At 42.4% G+C, this 23,999-nt stretch overlaps 1 protein-coding gene across 3 annotated transcripts in view; it reads left to right on the forward strand.

The window, feature by feature from the left end:
• Positions 1-23,999, forward strand: part of GLRA1 (glycine receptor alpha 1) — a 123,982-nt gene that overhangs the window by 76,617 nt on the left and 23,366 nt on the right. For all 3 annotated transcript variants that reach the window (XM_075274893.1, XM_075274894.1, XM_075274896.1), the window contains one exon: positions 490-557. In XM_075274893.1, the coding sequence (XP_075130994.1) occupies positions 490-557 (68 nt within the window). The remainder of the gene's footprint in view (positions 1-489; positions 558-23,999) is intronic.

Raw genomic sequence — 23,999 nt, forward strand, 5'->3', positions numbered from 1 at the left:
TGTAAAATGGCTAAAGTTTGGCCATTACAAAAAGTTCACATCATCCCAGGGACGGACAGACATAAGCCCTGGTGGCTAAGTGGGTCCATGCTCCTCTGCTACATATGGCAAAAAGTGGGTCCTGTTAGTGAATTTGCATTGGGGCACATAAGCTCTAATTGATTCCATTGGGAGGGGGCAAACATAGAAAGTAGAAGACCCCTGTTCAAGTAAAGTGTGTGGAGCAAGGGACTTATTGTCTATCTTGGATATTAAGCAAGTGATGTCCCCATATCTATGATAGATTGTACCCATGACCCCAGTACAATGGATGGGTTGCTGGAATTTTTAGCATAGTCTTGTACAGACTCTTAGGTGTGAAAAATAAACCTTTATTATTATTATTATTATTATTATTATTATTATTATTATTATTATTATAGTCATTGATGCATCTGTCTTATGTTTTATGTGTTTTTGTACTAAGTAGATTTTCTGTTTTTACCCCAGGTCCCCCAGTGAACGTCAGCTGCAATATATTCATCAACAGCTTTGGCTCCATTGCAGAAACCACCATGGTAAGCAATGACTTTCCGTCTACACCAAATTTCTACATATATTTGTTTAGGAACTTCTAGATATGACCTATATATTGTAATATGTAATGCCTAGCACAAGGCCTGAGGAGAAAACTGCATGACATGGGGATGTAAATCATTCCAATAATAGAATCCTCCTGTCAGAGAGAGGACAGGGGACCCCTGATCACTATTCGGTGGGGGGCCCAGTGAACACTCACTAATCACCTATTGTTCGGTTACTGTTGACAAACTACTTTAAGGATCTTATTGGGGTATAAGAGGTAGCATAAAAATGATTAAGGCTAGGTTCACATTAGTCTTCGTTCCAGGATTCCATCCCCCATCTCCCATTCCATTCCAAAGTCTTGCAGTCAGGACTTTTCTCTCCACATTTTTTGGACAGAAACCCGGTGGACCTCATTATAGTCTAGGGGTCTACTGGTTTCCGCGGTTAACTGCTTTTTAAGCGGATTGGGTTTCTGTTTTTCAGTTCCCCAAGCAGACATGAAGAAACCTGAACGCAGGTGTGAACCTAGCCTTAGTGATCCTACAAGTCTTGAACCTAGAAGAGACCTGTACTGTAGGTATAGGGCATATATGACATTACAAAGACAGTGCCCCCTCTTATCTGTGGCCAGTGTCTGGTATTACAGTTCAGTGTCATCTACTTGAATGGATCAAGACTGTCATATAAGATTCAGTGTATAGGCCACAGGGGTGCTACTTTCAGAAAGAAAGAAGCTGTAGTACATGTCACTATGATACGGTATGTATCCGCTATGCCTTCAGTTCTCATGTAATGCTGAATCATTCCCTTTAATGCATGTAATATGGGGACATAAAAGGCTACAGTATCGGGTGAGTGGCTGCTGGCTAGCACATAACTAATAGCCTAGGGGAAATAGCATTCATGTAGATCTTTCGGATGCCTTTAGATGTCTATGAAGAGACATTCCCTTAGATGCTTGTGTGTCGGCCATATTCATGATTCCTTTGCTGGTGGTCAAGTCTTTTCATACAGCCTGAGCAAGGCTTTTCTGCGTAAGAACAGCAATCATTGTAGAGTGTCTTCTCCAGATCTATAAAACACACTACATCAGGACCATGGTATTGCCAGATTTCTGCTAACAAAGCAACCTCCTGAGTAATGCGTCTCCCCTCCTTCCCTGTTATCTGAGCAAGTTGAGCTCAGTGGAGCGGGCATGACTCCACATTTCCTAACCTGCAAGGGAATTACGGCTTCTTTCTCACACAGATTACTGGTCTCATGGGCTCCAGAGACACTTCATTATGGCGCTATCTCACTCCGCACTCCGCAAATACTGATTGATTGAAGTTAGTGAAGCTAAGTCCCCAGCACCCAGCAGTCCCATGCAAGATAAGACCAGAGAGCATACGGGAGGAAATCAATCCTATATAGTATGAATCATTGGCTAGGACATCAATCATACACTTATAGAGAGTTAGACACATCCCTGGCTAGAACAGGTAGTGGAGTCTTGTAGAGTAATGATCAGGCATACAGTATATACCATAGAGGCAGACCAAGGTACTAGGCAAGGGGTGTTGGTTCACTTTGGGTCAATACCCCAGGATTCTGAATGACAAGACTCTTTTGTATACAAAATGTATACAACTATATATTACATGAGATCTCCAATCACCTGTTATCTCCAGTTTATGTAATGGTCGGAAGTCAGATTTATCTCAGAGACAATATAAATAGAGATGAGCGAACAGTGTTCTATCGAACACATGTTCGATCGGATATCAGGGTGTTCGCCATGTTCGAATCGAATCGAACACCGCGTAGTAAAGTGCGCCAAAATTCGATTCCCCTCCCACCTTCCCTGGCGCCTTTTTTGCACCAATAACAGCGCAGGGGAGGTGGGACAGGAACTACGACACTGGGGGCATTGAAAAAAATTGGAAAAAGTCATTGGCTGCCGAAATCAGGTGACCTCCATTTTAGACGAATAGTGGATTTCAAATCCGGGTCATATGAGAATGTGAACTTTGTGACTATGAGACAGGGATAGCTGTACAGGCAGGGATAGCTAGGGATAACCTTTATTTAGGGGGGAATGTTATTAAAAATAACTTTTTGGGGCTCTATCGGGTGTGTAATTGTGATTTTTGTGAGATAAACTTTTTCCCATAGGGATGCATTGGCCAGCGCTGATTGGCCGAATTCCGTACTCTGGCCAATCAGTGCTGGCCAATGCATTCTATTAGCTTGATGAAGCAGAGTGTGCACAAGGGTTCAAGCGCACCCTCGGCTCTGATGTAGCAGAGCTGAGGCTGCACAAGGGTTCAAGCGCACCCTCGGCTCTGATGTAGGAGAGCCGAGGGTGCACTTGAACCCTTGTGCACCCTCGGCTCTGCTACATCAGAGCCGAGGGTGCGCTTGAACCCTTGTGCACACTCTGCTTCATCAAGCTAATAGAATGCATTGGCCAGCGCTGATTGGCCAGAGTACGGAATTCGGCCAATCAGCGCTGGCTCTGCTGGAGGAGGCGGAGTCTAAGATCGCTCCACACCAGTCTCCATTCAGGTCCGACCTTAGACTCCGCCTCCTCCAGCAGAGCCAGCGCTGATTGGCCGAATTCCGTACTCTGGCCAATCAGCACTGGCTAATGCATTGTATTGGCGTGATGAAGCAGTGCTGAATGTGTGTGCTTAGCACACACATTCAGCTCTACTTCATCGGGCTAATAGAATGCATTGGCCAGCGCTGATTGGCCAGAGTACGGAATTCGGCCAATCAGCGCTGGCTCTGCTGGAGGAGGCGGAGTCTAAGATCGCTCCACACCAGTCTCCATTCAGGTCCGACCTTAGACTCCGCCTCCTCCAGCAGAGCCAGCGCTGATTGGCCGAATTCCGTACTCTGGCCAATCAGCACTGGCTAATGCATTGTATTGGTGTGATGAAGCAGTGCTGAATGTGTATGCTTAGCACACACATTCAGCTCTACTTCATCGGGCTAATAGAATGCATTGGCCAGCGCTGATTGGCCAGAGTACGGAATTCGGCCAATCAGCGCTGGCTCTGCTGGAGGAGGCGGAGTCTAAGATCGCTCCACACCAGTCTCCATTCAGGTCCGACCTTAGACTCCGCCTCCTCCAGCAGAGCCAGCGCTGATTGGCCGAATTCCGTACTCTGGCCAATCAGCACTGGCTAATGCATTGTATTGGCGTGATGAAGCAGTGCTGAATGTGTGTGCTTAACACACACATTCAGCTCTACTTCATCGGGCTAATAGAATGCATTGGCCAATCAGCGCTGGCCAATGCATTCTATTAGCGTGAACTGAGTTTGCACAGGGGTTCTAGTGCACCCTCGGCTCTGCTACATCAGATTGCTACATCTGATGTAGCAGTGCCGAGTGTGCATCAGATGTGTAGTTGAGCAAAACTGACTCAGCACTGCTAAGTCTCTGCATTTGCATAGGAATGCATTGGCCAGCCTTCGGCCAATCAGCGCTGGCTCTGCCGGAGGAGGCGGAGTCTAAGGTCGGACCTGAATGGAGACTGGTGTGGAGCGATCTTAGACTCCGCCTCCTCCAGCAGAGCCAGCGCTGATTGGTCGAGTTCCGTACTCTGGCCAATCAGCACTGGCCAATGCATTTCTATGGGGAAAAGTTAGCTTGCGAAAATCGCAAACTGACAGGGATTTCCATGAAATAAAGTGACTTTTATGCCCCCAGACATGCTTCCCCTGCTGTCCCAGTGTCATTCCAGGGTGTTGGTATCATTTCCTGGGGTGTCATAGTGGACTTGGTGACCCTCCAGACACGAATTTGGGTTTCCCCCTTAACGAGTTTATGTTCCCCATAGACTATAATGGGGTTCGAAACCCATTCGAACACTCGAACAGTGAGCGGCTGTTCGAATCGAATTTCGAACCTCGAACATTTTAGTGTTCGCTCATCTCTAAATATAAACATAAAAAATGGAGTTAAATATTGTATTGTAGTATTTGACATAATGTATTACGCCATCCAAACTGACACTGTGAGAAGGTTAAGATGGCAAGTCGAAGTCTTCTTGTAGCCAGTGTGAGACATAGTTTGGGGTCCCGAGCCACTGGGGAGGGCCCAGATTCACATAACATTGGTTCTCCAACTGAAACCATAACTATATGCATATCCATAATTCAGAACTAATCTATTTTTTTCCATTAGAACATTTTTATTAAGTTTTTCAAAGAAAAGGCAATATCATAAACCAAACGGTTCCGCTATATACGGGCAGAAAAAAAATAAGGAGGGGGAGGGGTAGACTTAGGAATGGTTGGGAAGGCAACAGCAGGAGAGTCTAGGAAAAGTGAGAGTAAACACAGGTGAGGAAGGAATGTCGAGGCGGGATATATAACATATACAACAAGAATTAGTCTATTAAAGGGGCTCTATCATTGGGAAAAGTCCTTTTTAACTAACCACATCCTTGCATAGCCTTTAGAAATGGTTTTCCACACCTACCTTTAGTATGTAAATCGCCTCTGTTTTTATTCATATGCCAATTAGATTCCAGCCAGCACAGGAAGTTCCCAGCAGCACTCGTCTCTACTATTCTCTACTATGTGTGCAATCAGGAAGCAGGAAGTCATCAGCAGCAGCCTGTGCTGTATGCACCCATAGGAAAGAATAGGCAGATGGTGCACGATGAGACTTCCGGGGTGCACCAAGAGGCTAATTAGCATATGAATAAAGACAGGCTCATTCAAAAACCACTGAGGCGATCTACATACTAAAGGTAGGTGTGGAATAGACTTTCTAAAGCCTATGCAAGCATGTGATTAGTTAAAAATGTTTTTCCCAATGACAGAGCACCGTAAACAGATTTCCTTAAATCAAGACTCCATGAAAAAAAATATGTATTTAAATGGTCTGTCTTAGGGTGCATTCACACTACGTAACGCCAGCGTGTATCACAGCCGTACATGCCGGCGTTACAGCAGGGCTGCCGGACACTTCCCATTCATTTCTATGGGAGCCAGCATGCGAGCGCTCCCCATAGAAATGAATGGAAAAAAGCAGTCCATTCATTTCTATGGGGAGCGCTCGCATGCCGGCTCCCATAGAAATGAATGGGAAGTGTCCGGCAGCCCTGCTGTAACGCCGGCGTGTACGGCTGTGATACACGCTGGCGTTACGTAGTGTGAATGCACCCTTAGGGTAGGTTCGCATGGAGTACATTGCAGAATCCGTCTCAACAAATGCCTCCCATTCTTTTTAATGGGAGTCAGTTCCTCTACCTGAAAAAAGAAAAGCCTTGATAAATTCATTGAAATCAATGGGAGGCATAAAAAACACAATCTGATTTTTGATGCTGTATTTGACACAGTTTTTGCAAAACTATGTTAAAAACTACTAGCATTTTTTAAAGTGGATTTTCCAGGTCAATATAGTGTGCTGGAGTTAAAAAATAAAATAAAATAAATCATGTTATAAACTGATTCCTTATTCCTGAAGCAGATTTTTTCAGCCTGCAAACAGCTCCATGTGAACCTACCCTTAAAGCTGTGATAGGAACTCCCTGTGACAGAGAATCGAAAACTAATCTATGGCCCTACTTTGCAGAAACTCAGCATTTTTTGTTGCAGATTTTGCTGTGTTTTTTTTAAGCCAGGTCAGAAGTGGATTTAACAGTAGGGAAATGTCTAAGGCTGGGTTCACATCAGCGTTCGGTCTTTGGGGATTCCATATCCCATTCTGCTTGAAAAATTCAGAGAGAAAAGTTGAACAAGCAGGACTTTTCTCTCCATATTGTTCAGGCAGAAACTGGGCGAACCCAGCAGACCCCATTAAAGTTTAAAGCTTTATAAGCAGATTAGGTTAGGTTTCCGCTCATCAGGTCCCCATGTAGACCTGAAGAATGGAATACCTAATGCAGGTATAAACCTAGTGCAAGGGCTTCCTTCATATTTTCCGTAAAATCTGCTACAAAAAACGCTACTTTTCCGCAATGCTCGGATTTAGACTTCAGTAGCTTCTCCCATTCATAAATCAGGACATCCATGTGTTATATAAACAGCAAACAAAATTCAAATAACCACCTTTGTACCGAATAAAAGATCAGTTATTATAGCACCTCCTTAGAAATAATAGTCCTGCCAGGGTGGTCTCAATGGGACCACTTAAGTATATTGGATGATAGTGAAATTTAAAGATAAAGACTTGAGTCTGATGCATTCAACACAGAGACAAATTGAAGCTGGGTAGAAGCTTACCTTTATTGCATACATCACACCTTTTATACCCATTAAACTGGACATACATATATGAATAAGCAATTTTAATATCCAATGACAATTTCCCAAAAAGGTAAATCCCCATCACACCACATGAAGTAATGTTAGCTGACATCATTTTGTTACATGACAAGGCACAGTCCCAATGACTATCTACTATAATTGTATCTGTACTGTATTAATAGAAGTTTATGACTTTATTATGATCTGGTTTATTATGGGGTGCAGTATTCTGTCTGCACATATTCTGATTAATATGGAAGATGGGTCAAGCTGACCTGGAGATGCATGTTACAAGCCTAAGTATTATTGAAAGAATGTATGCACATATAGGAAATATATATGAATGTATTCATTTCCCTATCAGTCCCTACTTATAAACAATGCCCCGTATCAGTAATAGGGGGTGAGGGGCCTAGAAAAAAGTAAAGTAATAGTAACCCTATATCAGTAATAGCCCGCCTCATAAATAATAGTTCATGTGGTAGTTCCTCTGATAGGTGGTGAGATACCATGCTCACAGCTTATAGTTCGGTATCTTGTATTAGCTTTATTGTCCATTAACCACAAAAAATGCCCCAAATGTCCTTCATCTCAAGCCCTCCTCCTTTCTTCTTACCACTGTGTTCTACTGCCCAAAGAAGTCTGAAGCCATCCAGGTAGACAGGGTGCTGCTCTCTTGCCATGCTTCCATAAACTCATGGGGTAGGTGGGTGATGGTAGGTTCCCAGGCTATAACAGAGTCCCATGTGTCCACAGTAAAAGAAAGAAATATCAGTCAGCTGTAGCATCTTCACACATCAGCAATAGACTCCAAAAATCATCTCCTTGAAAGAAGAATTCCACACTTCCATGTAGGTTTCTCCTCCATTCCGCATGGTGTCCATGTAGTCCTTAGCTCGTGGGGGGATGGTAACAGGCACATGTGCACACAGGAAAACTCCAGCTGAATCAGGTCTTGAGTCTTGTCCATGCTTTAACAATAGAAACAAAAGGGAAAAAAAGTACTCCACAGGATCTTCCATTCAATTTATAGTTGCTAATTCATAGTGCTAGTTTGCTTGGTTAGAGGATTCTTGAAGATACAGACAAAAAGAGTGAAAAGGAAGATAAAGGTTGCTCTCAGCTTGGAGCTCTGTATCGAGGCAGCCACTCAATGTGGCGCTATCTTGGGAAAAAAAAAATAGTCCACATTATCAATATTATCCCTCTTATAAATAATAGTCCTCTTAACAATAATACCTCATCATAAATAATAGCCCTCTTATAAATAGCCCCTTTAACAATATCCTCCATATAAAGTTTCCCTCTTATGAATACAAGAGACCACGTTATAATAGCCGCCCGTACAATGCCCCCTTATTATAAATAGTTCTTCCCTTATAAATAATAGCCCGCCTTATATAATAATTTCCTCTTATAGTAGCCCGCTTATAAATATTTCCTCCTTTATACATAACAGCCCTCTTATAACAATCCACCTTATGTATAATAGTTCCTCTCCTATAGTAGCCCCCCTTATATATAACGGTCCCACCTTATAACAGTGCTCCTTATATATAATAATTCCTCTCTTATAATAGGGCTCCGTACATAAATCAGTTCCTCCATTATAAGTAATAGCCCCCTTATATATGACTCCCCCTTACAAGAGCCCCTACCGAGTAATGCACAGTGAGTGCAGAGAATGAGAAATATACCATTAATATGTACAGTAGACTTATGATAGGGCCCAGAACTGATGGTGGAGGGATAAGGGGTTAGTGTATGTTATTGGAAAGCAGTACACAAACTGCGCTTGGTTGAAGCCATAAGCGGAGTCTTATTCTCGCACACATGGGAAAATTCACTGGATGTCAGTCTGAAATCAACGTTATTGATATTCTGTGAAAGGAACAAAATGAACATTCTGTTCTGAAGCCAACACTCTGGGACAAGAGTTATTAAAAATTGGAAAGTTTATGAAACTGAGAGGCGAAAATCAATCTGGTTTCTGAATCATTCCTCAACCGGGGGCTAAATAACTTCTGCAGCAAGACAGAGATGTGGACACTGGAGTCCTCGCTCGGTTTGGCGTTGTGTACCTTAAGGTGTTGGGTCCAAGGGATTCCTCTAATATTTATCCTGAAGGTAACTGCCAGGGTCACAGAGCAGCTACAGTCAGGATGACTCGGTAACTAGGAGTGAGGACTGAAAAGTAGGCAAGAAACTAATTCAGGGCAGTCTCCTATACAGCAATTAGCCAAATAGAATGCCTTGATAGGATAGGATAAGATAATCCATTAATAACCCAACCATGGGGAAATTCAGTGTGTTACAGCAGCTTGGATAATACAGTAATATATTGCAATAAAGAATGCAAACAAGCTCATAGCAGATAGAAAAGATACTAGAAGTCATAGCAACTAAAAAGAAAAGAAGACTTCAAAATCATTTAGTTCTCTGTGTGGAGTAAACTTTGCTTGGCCTGATGTTGATTATACAGCCTGACCATGGTTGGGAGGAAGGATCTCCGATAGCGCTCCTTCTCACACTTGGGGTGAAGCAGTCGGTCACTGACAGTACTACCCAGTGCTGTCACAATCTCATACATGGGGTGGGAATTGTTCTCCAGCATGGAACTCACCATGGACAGTATCCTTCTGTCACCCACCACCTGTACTGGGTCCAGTGGGCTCCCCAGCATAGAGCCATAGAGTCTGTATAGAATCTCAGGAGGACCACGACATCTATGGACAGTCTTTGGACATTCCATTTTCCTATGGTGGCACTGTAAAGGAAATGAGCAGTTGGTACCCAACTGCAACCTATGATTAGCTTATTGATGGAAGACCCTACTAAAATGGTTAACAGGATTGTACAGGGATAGCTAAACATGTTTGCTTCCAAAAAATGTGCCATATAGCATCCACAGGTTGTGATTACACACTGCTCAGCCTTAAATGAAAATCAGTAGTAATACCAGATACAACCCACGAACAGGTGTGGCGCTGTTTCTAGAAGAAAGAACATCTGTGTTTCTAACTCTGAAAGACCCTTTAAGATCAAAGCAACACCCGGGTTTTTACAGTCACAGTAAAGTGAATCCCATCCCCAGTTTTTCTTAAAATATTCACTGTGGGCATGCAGTGATTTCCAAAACTGTCATGGTTTTGGAAATTATAGCATTCCAATTATACCTATGGAAAAGTCGGCGTTTTCCCTATAGGTATAATCGGAGCAGAAAGTCTTAAGAAGAAACCTCTGTGAACTTTCTGTGAAAAGTGTTGCGGGAAGAACTGTGATGTGTTGTTGTCACCGTTTTTCCCACAGTGCTGCAAGACGGTACATGGTGCCTTAGCCTGAAGCGTAGGCCTCACGTTGCGGAAATGCAGCCTTTTATTGTTGCCAATTTTGGTGTGGTTTTTGAACGGCGCCAAACCTAAGAAGTGCTACAAAAAATGGTAAATATAAAGGCATTTCTTCCTCATCTCCCTTCTGCTCAATCCACTCCTGGCTTTGTCTCAAAAAGCCACAACAAAATCTGCAACAAAAATAAGCTTAAAGCTAAGGCTCCGCATTGCAAAATGAATCTAAAAAATGCTGCAGAAAAAAATGCACCTTGTTCTTTTCCACTGTGTCTTTCATCACATTTTTGCTGAGTTTTTAGCAGTGGATTTTCTTCCCTTATTGAACCTATAGGGAAAACGCTGCCATTCCCACTGGTATAAAAGCACATATTTCTGAAAACACTGCATATCTTTGTGTGAATGGGATTCCTAGAATGCATGACATTGGACAAACCCTTTAACAAGTTAGCCTGGTTGTCTAATTCACATAGGCACAAAAGATATAATGGTGTGACTATGGGACTATCTGGGGATTTAGGAGAAGGAGAAGAGACAAGACATTCAGTACTGGACTGGATGGCCAAACACTGTAGGCTAAAAATGGCCGACATGGGTTTCAATTCATTGAGCATAAGGTTTATTATTGGGGTATTTTAGGGGTGAAACGTCTGGTAATGAACAAGGCCACAATTTTGTCTCTGCCGCATTAATGTAGCCTTAATACAGTTGTAACTTCTCATCACAAAAGGCTGTAATGGATGAACGTAAAAAAAACTAAAAGTTATAAAACATGTCTGTCCCTTCCTTTATAAGCTGTGATCACACCAGAGGGAAGATTCTGAAGATGAAAAGATTCCAGATTTCAGAGCCTGTGGGGAACATAGCATGGCATAGCAATGAAGAATGACTCAAATCCAGAGAGACACATTTCTAAAACTAATATTTTTAATTCAATATTGTAGGAATAAGACTGGCTTTAGCGGAATGTAAGCAGCTGCTTAAAGGAGTGAAAGTCGTGCGCATGCGTGAGTGTGTGTATATGCAGGGAGACGGAGAGAGATGCAGTCACTTGCAAAACTATTCAGTCCCCAAAGAAAGCCTATAGAGATTTATTGGCATTACAAGCAGCCCATAGTTTAATGCAAACCAGATTGCACTGAAATACCATGACTTATTCCTTATAGGGGTTTTACTGCGATAGTAAGTTATCTCCTATCCATAGAATAATGAATAACTTGCAGGTCATTGGGGGTCTGAGTGGTCAGATGGCAAGGGACTTTTGTCCCCTGGTCTGAATGGAGTGGTGGTCAGGCAGCGCACTCACAACTCCATTCATTTCATTAGGTGCAAAGCCGAAGTACATGCGTGGTCCAAAGGTACCCCACTTTCCTGATCAGTGGGTGTCTGAACTGTCAGAGCCCCATTGGTCTGCAAGTTATCCCCTATCCTAAGGATAACAGATAACTTGCTTTAGTGGGAAAAACCCTTTAAGGAATTTAAAGGAGCTAAACTGTAAGGGTTGCAGTTACACCTGGACCATGGGGTTTAATGTAAGGGCATGGATATAGGGTTGGATGTAAGGGTTGGGAAACCGTAGACCAAAAGGTCTTGATGTAAGAGCAGGTGCCAATGCAGTGCTAGAGGTCTATTTTCAGTAGTGAGCATTTTGGACGTGTTGTCAGACGGCTTGGAGCGTTTGAGCGGAACATGTCATTAAGCCCATAAAATGCACCATGGATAAATTTGTTGTGCGATTCCCTCCATTCTTCATTTTTTACTGCTTGTCTAAACTAGTCCAGGTCTGGTTCACCTGATTCATATCAGGACCTTCTCCAAGTTTCAACACTTTCCTTCTTGATGTCACATCCTGGCTGGTATAATTTAATCCTGTATTTTGTGCCTAAAAATTGGCACATACCATAATAAATCTGGCAAAATCTACAACTTGTCTAAGTCATACCCTCTTGAAACATGTATAGCAAGGGGCAAACAACTGTTCTTTTTGGCCCAAATCAGAAATACACTGAATTGTCTGTCCAATATTACATCTCTGCCATTGCAACATTGTTTATTATCACTGGAACATGACATTGCTGTATTTACTATCATTGTATTATGACATCATTGTGTTTACTATCCCTGTATTATGACATCATTGTGTTTACTATCCCTGTATTATGACATCATTGTGTTTACTATCCCTGTATTATGACATCATTGTGTTCATTACCCCATTACTGTTACATCACAGTTACCTGTGACATCACTAGATTTATTATAACTGTTTTATGACATAATTGTACACATTATTTCCATACTTTTACATCACCTTCCCTTATGACATCAAAGTGTCTATTATCCCTATAGTGGGATATCAGTTGATCTGTTATCCCTGTTTTGTGACATCACTGTCCTCATCTATTAATGTGTGCATTATCCATGTTCTGGAATGATTCCTGCACAGTGACATCATATGTGTATATACCTCAGGAACTTGATGTCTCAGTAGGCCCAACTAGTCTGACTAACTAAATTGCAAGTTGGGGCACCCTGTAATAAATTTAGCATCAGGGTCCAATAACATGAGATTACACATTTGGCTCCCTAAATATTATTAGATATTTTTGGGTGAATTATCTTAATTTTATATCATCCTTCCTGCATATTTCCTTACTAAAAGTACAATAAGACTCACAGGGCACTACAAAACAGCAGGGTGCTACATATATGCCCACATATGAAAGAATTATAGATGTTCCCCACTGTGTTCTTTCTTCTGTACAAAAATAACAGGAACAAACTCTTGGTGGTGGCATTCATTACTATTATAGCACTGCAACAAAAAGTTCAGATGAATAAAAGTTTGATTAAAGAGCGAGAAACTTTGGAGGACACTTAATGTCTTCCTGTTCTACGAGCAATGAAATATTAAACACATAGTAAACCTGCCCCAAGATGAGTGATAGAGATAATTATTCTACCTTTATGTCATCGCAACAAAGCAGCAGAAGAGAAAGTAACAGGAGAGAAATGATCTCAATATTTTTGTTTCAGCACTGTAGGGGTCCACTTTACTCCCCCGGTTTTTACTTGCATGGCGAGATGTTGAGCATTTTGTGTGAAATGTGATTTCGCATTTAGTGGCTTTAGTTTCTTTTGCTTTGATTTTCTGAATTGCGTTTAGGCAATACAGAGAGATCTCAGGGGCATCCCATACATTATCTGGATACAAAGGTTCACACTAGCGTTCGAGTTTCCATCCTTCGGGTCCCCATGCAAGAAACCCTGTCTACCGTATTTTACGGACTATAAGGCGCACTGGACTATAAGCCACATTGCCCATGAGCGCCTTATAGTCCGTCTCGGTTCATATATAAGGCGCACCGGACTATAAGCCGCAGTCCGGTGCGCATTATATGTTATTGAAAGCGCCGGCAGGAAGACTTTGCCAGCGGCCGCTTAACCCCCCGCGTGCCAGCCGCTTCTATTGGAAGCGCTCGGCAGGCGAGGAGGGGCTCTATCAGCAAAATCATGCTGATAGAGCCCAACCGTAAAAGTTAGATTAAACTACCCCCCCACCCCACCCCCACCCCGTTTTAAAATAAAAGCCTGAAACAGAATGTGAAACTTACCGAGCGGTGCAGGGTGGGCGGGCATTCAGGCCTCCTCTTCCTCCAATGTTCCGTCCTCCTCCTCCGCCGCTCGCTAACTGAGAATGGCCTGGGCGCATGCGTAGCCGCAGTAGAAGCATTATGATATTGCGCATGCGCCCCGGCCATTATCAGCGAGCGCCGGAGAAGGACGGAACATCGGAGGAAGAGGAGGCCTGAATGCCCGCCCGCCCGCCCTGCACCGCTCGGTAAGTTTCACGTTCTGTTTCAGGCCGGCGTGACAGCAGGGCTGCCGGACACTTCCCATTCATTTCTATGGGAGCCGGCATGCGAGCGCTCCCCATAGAAATGAATGGACTGCTTTTTTCCATTCATTTCTATGGGGAGCGCTCGCATGCCGGCTCCCATAGAAATGAATGGGAAGTGTCTGTCCATTCATTTCTATGGGGAGCGCTCGCATGCCGGCTCCCATAGAAATGAATAGGAAGTGTCCGGCAGCCCTGCTGTAACGCCGGCGTGTACGGCTGTGATTACACGCCGGCGTTCTTTAGTGTGAATGCACCCTTACGGTGCCTTTTATGTATGTATGGAAGCGGCACGCAGACTTTGCCGCCGCTTCCATCCATATATAAGCCGCACCGGACTATAAGCCGCACTTACGATTTCTGAGGAAATCGTAGGTTTTTATGTGCGCCTTATAGTCCGGAAAATACGGTATTTAAAAAGCTGTTACACGTGGAAACTTGCAGACCCCAGTTTAGACTGGGTGAAACTAGAGGGGGACATTAAACCATGGGGTAGCTTGAGGGGCACATTAAACTGGGGGCAACTAGAGGCAGATATGTTCCCCTTCAGCTACTCCCATGGTTTAATGCCCCCTTTGAACTTGCCCCCAGTTTAATGTCATCCTCCATCTGCCACCCCCAGTTTAATATCACCCTCCATCTGACCTCCCAGGTCAATGTTCCTCTTCATCTCCCCCCAGTTTAATGTCACCCCCTCCATCTGCCCCAATTTAATATCCCCCTTCATCTTTCCCCAGTGTAATGCCCCCTCCATCTGCCTCTAGTTTAAGGTCTCCCCTTCATCTGGCACTAGTTTAATGTTCCCCCTCCATCTGCCCCCAGTATAATGTCCCATCTTCATCTGCCCCCCTTCATTTGTCCCCAGTTTAATGTTCCCCCTCCATTTGACCCAATTTTAATGTGCCCCCTTCATCGGCCACACCGGTTTAATGTCCCTCCTTCATCTGCCCTCGTTTAATGTCCTTCATTCAGCTGTCACTAGTTTAGTGATCCCCTTGTATTGTATTTGCCCCCACAGTTTAACATAATAAAAACACTCACCTCTCCTCGCGGTTCTCTTGGAGTGTTCAGGGAGCTGCAGGTGCGATGTGAGTGATGTCATCACATCATGTCTACAGCTCCCGGGACCCGAGCACACAAGTATGTGTTTCACACATAATGGTGCAGCAGGAGCTATGTGTGGATGTATTTAATTCATCCGCCTCCTCCAGACACAGATGAGTTGATCCTGGGACTATCCTGTGAAATCCAGGACAGTTGGGAGGTATGCATATAGGGGCTACTCAACTGTAGACCAGTCAGTGCTGTTCCTTGTTCACTGCCTACAATGGGCTTGCATGTTTTTGTGCATAGGCATGCAATGTAGTGTGATGCGTTTGTACCATGTTCTGCTGGGTAACCTTGGTTCCCAGGTCTTATGTGGAGGTTATTTTGACATGTACCACCTATCTAAGTATTGTACAGACCAGGTACACTGCTTCTTGGTATCAGTATTCCCTATTAGTGCTTCTGCATTGAGACCATGCCATAAACGCTAATTATTATTATTATTATTTTTTATTTTTTTTTTAAATGTAGATTGTGAGCCCACATAGAGCTCACAATGTACATTTTTCCCTATCAGTATGTCTTTGGAGTATGGGATGGAAATCCATGCAAACACGGGGAGAACATACAAACTCCTTGCAGATGGTTTTTTGCCCTTGGCGGGATTCGAACCAAGGACTCCAGTGCTGCAAGGCTGCAGTGCTAACCACTGAGCCACCGTGTGGCCCCTGCTAATTATTATTATTATTTTTTATTTTTTTTTTGTTTACTTATAAATGCCATAAACCCTGGACGGTTCAGATGGATGAAGTAGTGAACGGTTGGTCAATGATAGCAGTCGTGTCTTAGGCTGGAATCATGAGAAAATGACCTCTGCAAAGTATATGTAAATTATATAGAGTTTCTGACTGACCACTTTCTTCAATAGTACAAGTAGAAGAACAGTGCCTTCCGTAGCAAAATTACCTTCATGCATAACAATGCATCAGAGACTCATGCAGTCATTTGACTGCTATAGGCACAAAAGGAGAGAAACTCATAGTGTGGCCACCATCCTCCCCTGACCTCAACCTTATTCAGAATATTTGGAGTATCCTCAGGCAAAGATCTATGTGGGCGGGAGCCATAAATCAGTAGCTCTGAAATCCTGCAAAGAAATCTAAGCAGAAACTATCCAAAAAGTTCATTGGATGCATGAATTGTGAAGGTGATATTAAAGACAGGCTCCTATGTTAACATGTAACTTGGCTTGTTAAGATGTTTTTGATTGAAAAAGTTTTTGATTTCATTAAATGTCACCGCTTAATGCTGAAAAAGTGACCGTTCTTTACAACCAAGTTTATAGACTGTTGTGCAGAATAATTGGGAACATAGTGTATATATGGTATGTTATAAGTGGGTGCAAATACAAGCAGCATGGAGGACATTACAGCATGATTGTTGGGTCCTTGGTGCATCGTATCAATAAAGTAAAGACTACAAAAATTTCAGCATTATTAAGTAGGTTGTATAGTTATAGCAGTTGTACTCGGACCAGATGGGTGAAGGGGTCCAACAAAATTTTTGCCATGCGAGAACAGTAGTAGTAGATTATCTCCAGCGGAGCAGAGCAGATCAGATATCTCATTATTTGTAGGGTTAATGAGCCGCTCATTCCAGACTCTACCTTGTGGTTTGTTTATGCGGAGTGTTTTACTACAGCAGAGGGCATTGAGAACGGGCCTTTTGTGTGATGTCCTGAGCGCTCTATAACAAGGCCAAGCTGTGTGCTGATTATAGGCTTTCTTTTTTCATTCTGTGCAGCCTGTGCTTTATAAAATGAAGCATGACACATGGTATAATGACATATAACCCCGCACACGGTTCATCCTTTGTCCTTTAATCAAAGGAGACCTTGCGGGCAGACAGCACTATGCGGGCCCATTAAGCCTCATCACAGCTACTCAGATAAACCACTTTGGTCAGTTTCAGTCGTTTTGTGTCGGTGAGGGATATGGAAAGAAATTGTATTTTTAGAAAAAGATCATTTAAATATTAAAGTCTTCAGCCGTCCCATAAATCATCGGCTGCCGCAGAGATGGCGAACAAGAGAGATTAAACCATGATATGCCTTAGCTACTTGTCCACTGATGTCCTTACCGGCTAAAAATAAAGGCGTACAGACAAAATAATGAGTCTGGAACACAAAGTGGACATTTCAGGATAAGTGATATCTCAACTGGTCAGTGTCAGTGATGTCTGCAGAGAGGAAGGTGTCAAGACCTGTCAACACACTGGCCACTGACCTAAGAGGAAACATCTTTAGTAAAGACTATATTGATTTCCAAAAGCCTCCTAGCATTACAGAGCAGGGGATCGCAGTCAAGGTCAATATGTAAAGGGTTGATTTTCCTAGCAAGCGTAATCCCACCAACTCTTTTCATGAGTGGGATCTATGATTTCATCACCGCATCATCTCTGGATCAGAAAATAACTACAAAGTCTGCAAGGTTTATTGAAAACCCTGTTACAATGCAAGAAACGCAAATGCAGCAGCCTTATATAAGCAATGCACAGCAGAGGGGGAATGTTAGTGCTTATTGGTGTCAGATGGTGAAGGTCTCTTAAAGGGAGTCCACTAAAATCTCTTTTGAATAATTTATATGCAATTGTAGGGGATGTTAGTGCTATGGTGATTGGCCCTACCAATCTTTATTTTAGGGGGTGGTGCTGGTTGGCACAAGAATGGATGCTTTGGTAGCTGCAGCCAACCCCAAGATCAGAGCCTTACCTTGAGGCTTGTGAGCCACAGTGAACAATCTGTAACGTTGCCTTACATAGCTTGGTGTTATATCTTATGTAACAGAGGGACACTTGGGGGCCCCCTCAGGGCTTTGTAGCGACTGCTTCTGCTGCCCCCCACCACCATCACCACCTCTCCTATAGGTATAACTCTGCCCTAGGTGCCCCAAACAGTTAATTTCCAAGTGGAATAACTGGATTTTCTTGACAACTTTGACACAAAAAGGTATGTTCACTACGTCACTAACTGGCCTTACAACAGCATATAAGTAGCTGACGCTAGATTCACATCTTTGCTCGGTTTCTGTTCTTCAGGTCCAGTTAATAACCCAGAAAAACCTAAATCCAACCTACTTAAAAAGATATATAGACTATAATGGAGTCTTCAGTCTGCCTGAAAAATAAGGAGATAAAAGTTCTGTTTGCAGGACTCTTCTCTCCACATTTTTCATGTGGATTGGATGCCCTTGGTGACTTAGCCCTTTCCCGACACTTTTTACAACACTGTGAGTTGTGTAGAAAGAGAGCAAAGTTGTAATTTTGCACATAACATCATCCACAAAAAAACAGGAGTAAAACTTTTCATACATTCTCTTATGTCAGTGCAGATATACTGTAATGGGCATATCGCTTATTGACAGTGAGGATGATTCTCAGGCCAATAATCTGAAGTGCAGTCAGCAAATCTGCAGCTGAAATTTAAGAATCATCCATGCCGTGTGAACATACCGTAAAGCTATGTAGCAAATTACATTTATTGTCACCCAATGCTTAGATGTTGTAAAGGCCCATTGCAATACCAGTAGGTAACACAACCATAGTCAACAGGCAAATTGTAGAATTAGGATTTTAATAGCATACATGTCTAGTGGGTCCACTTTGTAACATAGTAACATAATAGATAAGACTGGATGAAGACAGGTCTATTGGGTGTAACCAGAAATCCTACAGCATTGATCTAATAAAAGGCAAAAAAAAAATAAAAACATGGGGTAAATGCCAACATGCCCCTTTTCAGGAAAAAAAAAAATTCCTTCAAGTCTCCAAATCTGTGAATTAGTATAAAACTTGGATCAACGTGTCCTCTTCAAAATCTAATACCCATAACCTGTAATATTTTTCCTTTCCTTTAAGGCTCTCAGGCCCTTCTTGAATCCACCATCATCACTTCCTATGGAAGAGAGTTCCATAGTCTCACGGCTCTTACAGTAAAGAATCTATGTTGCTGGTAAAATGTTCTCGTCTCTAGTCACAGAGGATGTCCCCTTGTCACTGTCACTGGCCTAGGAGTAAAAAGAGCATTAGAAAGTTCTTTGTGCTGTCCCTTCATGTATTTGTACATTGTAATCTCCTCACGGCCATGTTTTTTCTAAACTGAATACCTCCCAGTTTGTTCATCTGTCTCTGTACTCCAATCTCCCATTCCCCTTATTATTTTAGTCCCCCCTCCTCTGCACTCTGTCTATAGTTCAGCTGTCTTCCCACTGATTCAAACTAACAAGTCTTTTGGGAATTTAGGAAGGAAGAACCCTGACAACTCATTGCTTTCTCGCATTCAATTTTTTTTTCAAGATGAAGTTACAGTTTAATAAGCTGTGCATCTTACAAACAAAACAATATCCCCTCCCATGAGGAACTTCTTCTGCCATAACTATCCTATTATGTGCGTTTTCTTGTTTCAGAGTAATTAGACAATAGATAAACCTTTTTAGGAGTAGAAGAGAACCATTTAGATAAAACTTGTCCCAGTCTTAGTTTGCCCCTCATTGCTATTATTGGGGGGATTATATGCAGGTCTTGTCTCCCCAGAGATAGGGGTTTGGTTACTTAGATCAAGGGCCATGGAAAGGGTTAAGAGATAAATAATCATTGGACCCTTCTGTCCTCTGGCACTATATCCCCATCCTCTATCTCCAAGTTGTGTGAATTTTTGTACATCGCCTATAAATGCAGACTGGAAAGCCGCACCTCATATGATACATTGAAGGTCTACAATATTCATAACACATAGTCAGTCCTAGCCTTTAATGATATTCTTGCATGAGCAAAGATAAATCAGCCATAGAATATGAAACACTGATAGAACCATTCGCAGAAGGAACATGAAAGGTTATATATCAATGGTAATTTTATTATTTCACTCATGCATTAAACTTATTTTGTGAAACTTTTACTCATTGCTCTTAAAGGAACAGTAATTATTAAAAGTGAGTGATAAAAGTAAACCTGCCCCCACTGTCAATCTCCAAAATATTCTGCACACAGAATACAGTGTTGTAGATATCTTGCATTAAATACTTAGGTTAATTTCATTCCAATCCCTCCATTTCCATCTGGCCAACACATAAGGACAAGACTTTTTGTCAAGGGTTGCTTTCCTACTGCTGACAAAAAAAGTGGGGGAGGGCTTGTGTTGAAACCAGATGCCTCATAGCCAAAGACAAGTCTGATTTCAGAGGAGTAGGTCTGCTGATATACAGGATATATATATATATATATATACACATATAGTTAGTGAGAGAGTGAAGGGTGTAGTCTGGGAAGACAAGTATATTCCAGCCAGGCACCTAAGGGGTGTGTGGTGAGACCCACACTAGGGAGGTCAGCTGACTACTCAGGCCCTAATAGCAGTCTGAGTGTGAAGACTAGCAGGGTGGCACCATATTGACAGAGCTCAACTGTCCAGGCTGGACCTCCAAAGCAGGTACTGTGCCACCCGTTGTTGTTGCCAAGGTGGGAGACTGGTAGCCAGTCTCCTGTATAGTCAGGGAAAAGTTTCCTTACGTTTAAGTTAGTTTCTCAGCCGAGAAGGGTTTTGTTTTGTTTATTCTGTGCCTCTTCAAAAGCAGTGTATGCGCTACAAGTGAATAAAGCCTGAACTTGTGTGCAATCCAGTGTCTGTGTCCCTGTTTCCTGCACTGCTACAAGCATCTACCTGAGCGATTCTATATATATTTCTATAAATATTTTTATTGTCCTTATGGCATAGGATAGGAACTACCAATATTTCAATTGCAGGTTGGTGGGGCTTTTGATTTATAGGCCTGGACTATGTCAAGTTAGCGTTGCATTGCCATCACTGTGGACTACTAGAATGTGCCAGTATGCCATCACTGTGGACACGCTACTACAATTTGCCAGTATGCCATCACTGTGGACACGCTACTACAATGTGCCAATATGCCATCACTGTGGACACGCTACTACAATGTGTCAGCATGCCATCACTGTGAACACGCTACTACAATGTGCCAGTATGCCATCACTGTGGACACACTACTAGGATGTGCCAGTATGCCATCACTGTGGACACGCTACTAGAATGTGCCAGTATGCCATCACTGTGGACACGCTACTACAATGTGCCAGTATGCTATCACTGTGGACACACTACTACAATGTGCCAGTATGCCATCACTGTGGACACACTACTAGAATGTGCCAGTATGCCATCACTGTGGACACACTACTACAATGTGCCAGTATGCCATCTCTGTGGACACGCTACTACAATTTGCCAGTATGCCATCACTGTGGACACGCTACTAGAATGTGCCAGTATGCCATCACTGTGGACACGCTACTAGAATGTGCCATCACTGTGGACACGCTACTACAATGTGCCAATATGCCATCACTGTGGACACGCTACTAGAATGTGTCAGCATGCCATCACTGTGAACACGCTACTACAATGTGCCAGTATGCCATCACTGTGGACACGCTACTACAATGTGCCAGTATGCCATCACTGTGGACACGCTACTAGAATGTGCCAGTATGCTATCACTGTGGACACACTACTACAATGTGCCAGTATGCCATCACTGTGGACACGCCACTACAATGTGCCAGTATGCCATCTTTAGGACTTTAGAATCTGTGACTAATGCATTAGAATCTTTATATCGGACCCTTGATGAGACATTCTTGTCAGAGACATGTAGGGTCCGGAGCAATGGGCAATGGGGCACAGTTACAGCAACCACATGAATAGAATTGAATAAGTGGCTTCTGGTCTGGTTACCAATACCTAATACTATAGTGCTGTACTGAAATTTTTATTGACACCTATGTCCCAATGTGCTAGGATATGGTTGGACCTCTAGACATTTAGGAGGCCATCCATTAGAAAAGTCTATTCACCGTTTTCAATCGAGACACGCTATGTTTGGGTATTTATTTTGGGTTGGCCTACACCTTTTTCTTTTTATGGGCTATTAGTTAAAAGTTATATGTTATTGACCTTATTTCTCAGAGAAATTCAGGTAAATATAATTTTTTTCTCATGTAATATATTGATTAAATGGTGAGTGGCAAGGGAATATTATATGGGGGCTACCAGAAGGGAGACTATATTGTGTGCACTAAATTATGAACCCTTTAATCTGAGCCTACTAATGGATTAAAATGACCCTGCCTTAATGTTAAACACTGCCAATTCTATTTATAGGTTAGACGTTCCCTCGAAATATGATCTGCTACAAGCACTCAAATATAAACTCACTTAGGTCTCCTGCATTACTTCGTACCTATATTTATAGTGTATCGAATCCTATCATAATGAGAAACGAGGATCGGATAATCAAATTAACCTAATGTACCTGACTATCAATAGCAGAAAGTCGTGCCAGAATTTTATTCAGGTCTGATGGAAGCTTGCTGACAGTCAGAGCATCAAATCTTTCACAAAAAGGGTTAAATGTCATCTAGTATGAAGAGTAGTAATATATATATATATATATATATATATATATATATATATATATCATGTTCTTAATGCATGTCACAGGAACCCAGGAGTCCGTATCAATAGCACTGGTGGAATGAAAGGCCTTTTTTCAATTACAGCTAACATTTAACTTTTTATTTTTCAATTAGATTTTTGTAATGTAAATATTAAATATATATATATATATGAGATTTTATACTTATGACTTTTATTTTATTACTAATAAATAATAGCACAATACTTACCGTAATAAAATGATAAAATGCCATTTCTACACCTAGAATCAGTTTTCTCTCTGCCCGTCCAACCCTCAAATCAACAATAGTAATTGAAACTGTCAGTGGGTTTGGGTACCCAGCGTGTCATCAAAATGCTTTGGGCAACTGCTAAGGGTGTTGTCTTAGGACTAGCTCACACGTAAACTTTCCGCGCTAATAGCTGCAACTGGATGCCGATGCAGTGTACTGGCATCCCGTCCTGGCATCCCACTTCTGATTAGGCCCGAATGAATGAGCCTAATCAGGAGTGAGTCTCAAGCCGTGGGCTCCGGGTCCTACTCAGCCGCGGAATCTGCAGGAAGATAGGGCATGTCGCTTCTTTTTCCCACAAGCTGAAAAAAATCACTGGCGGGAAAAAGAAGCGAGCGACTCCCATTGAAATGAATTGGAGATGTTTTTGCAGGTGGATTTTGAGGCGGATTCCACGTCAAAGTACACCTGCAAAACACTCTGTGTGAACATAGCCTTAGATTCATGGGTTTTAGCCTTTCAATCCTATACAGGGTTCTGAGCCTGGTTTTGGTAATAGCTGGCCTAGGGCTAAGAGACACTGGTGTATGGCCAAGGGACCAGGCAGGAAAGTAGTCCAGGTACAGGTCAGAAGTCAGAGCAGGTGGAGTTGGTACGTGGCCAGGCAATTTGGACAATTCAGTATCATCTAGAGAGATATGTGTCATGGATTTCGGAAATAAAAACATTCTATACAATACAAGACAAAACTCATTGAACCAGGGCCCACAAAACTGACCTTACCTCCTCTTCTTTCATTTGTTATTGTTATTATTGGTAGGCTATGCTAGTAACAGAGCCCTTTTGAGATCTGCGCCCCATAATCATTACACGGCAATTCCCAAACACTGTACCTATAATTCTTTAGTGCCCCTTTCCTAAGCAGTCTTATCCTTGCTCCTTTGCTTACTATGATGAAGCATAAGTAAAGTATACAAGGTAAGAAACAGGTAACCAAACAAACGGACCTTCCCACAGACTGAGAAAAGCAGCTGCAAATTCGGGCTTTGAAAAAACCATAAAAAGGCTTTAAAAAAATGAAATAATAAATATAGTAATTTAAACAATAAACAATCATAAACTATGTTCATTCTA

This window comes from Leptodactylus fuscus, chromosome 5 (genome assembly GCF_031893055.1).
Source record: "Leptodactylus fuscus isolate aLepFus1 chromosome 5, aLepFus1.hap2, whole genome shotgun sequence".
Taxonomy (NCBI): Eukaryota; Metazoa; Chordata; class Amphibia; order Anura; family Leptodactylidae; genus Leptodactylus; species Leptodactylus fuscus.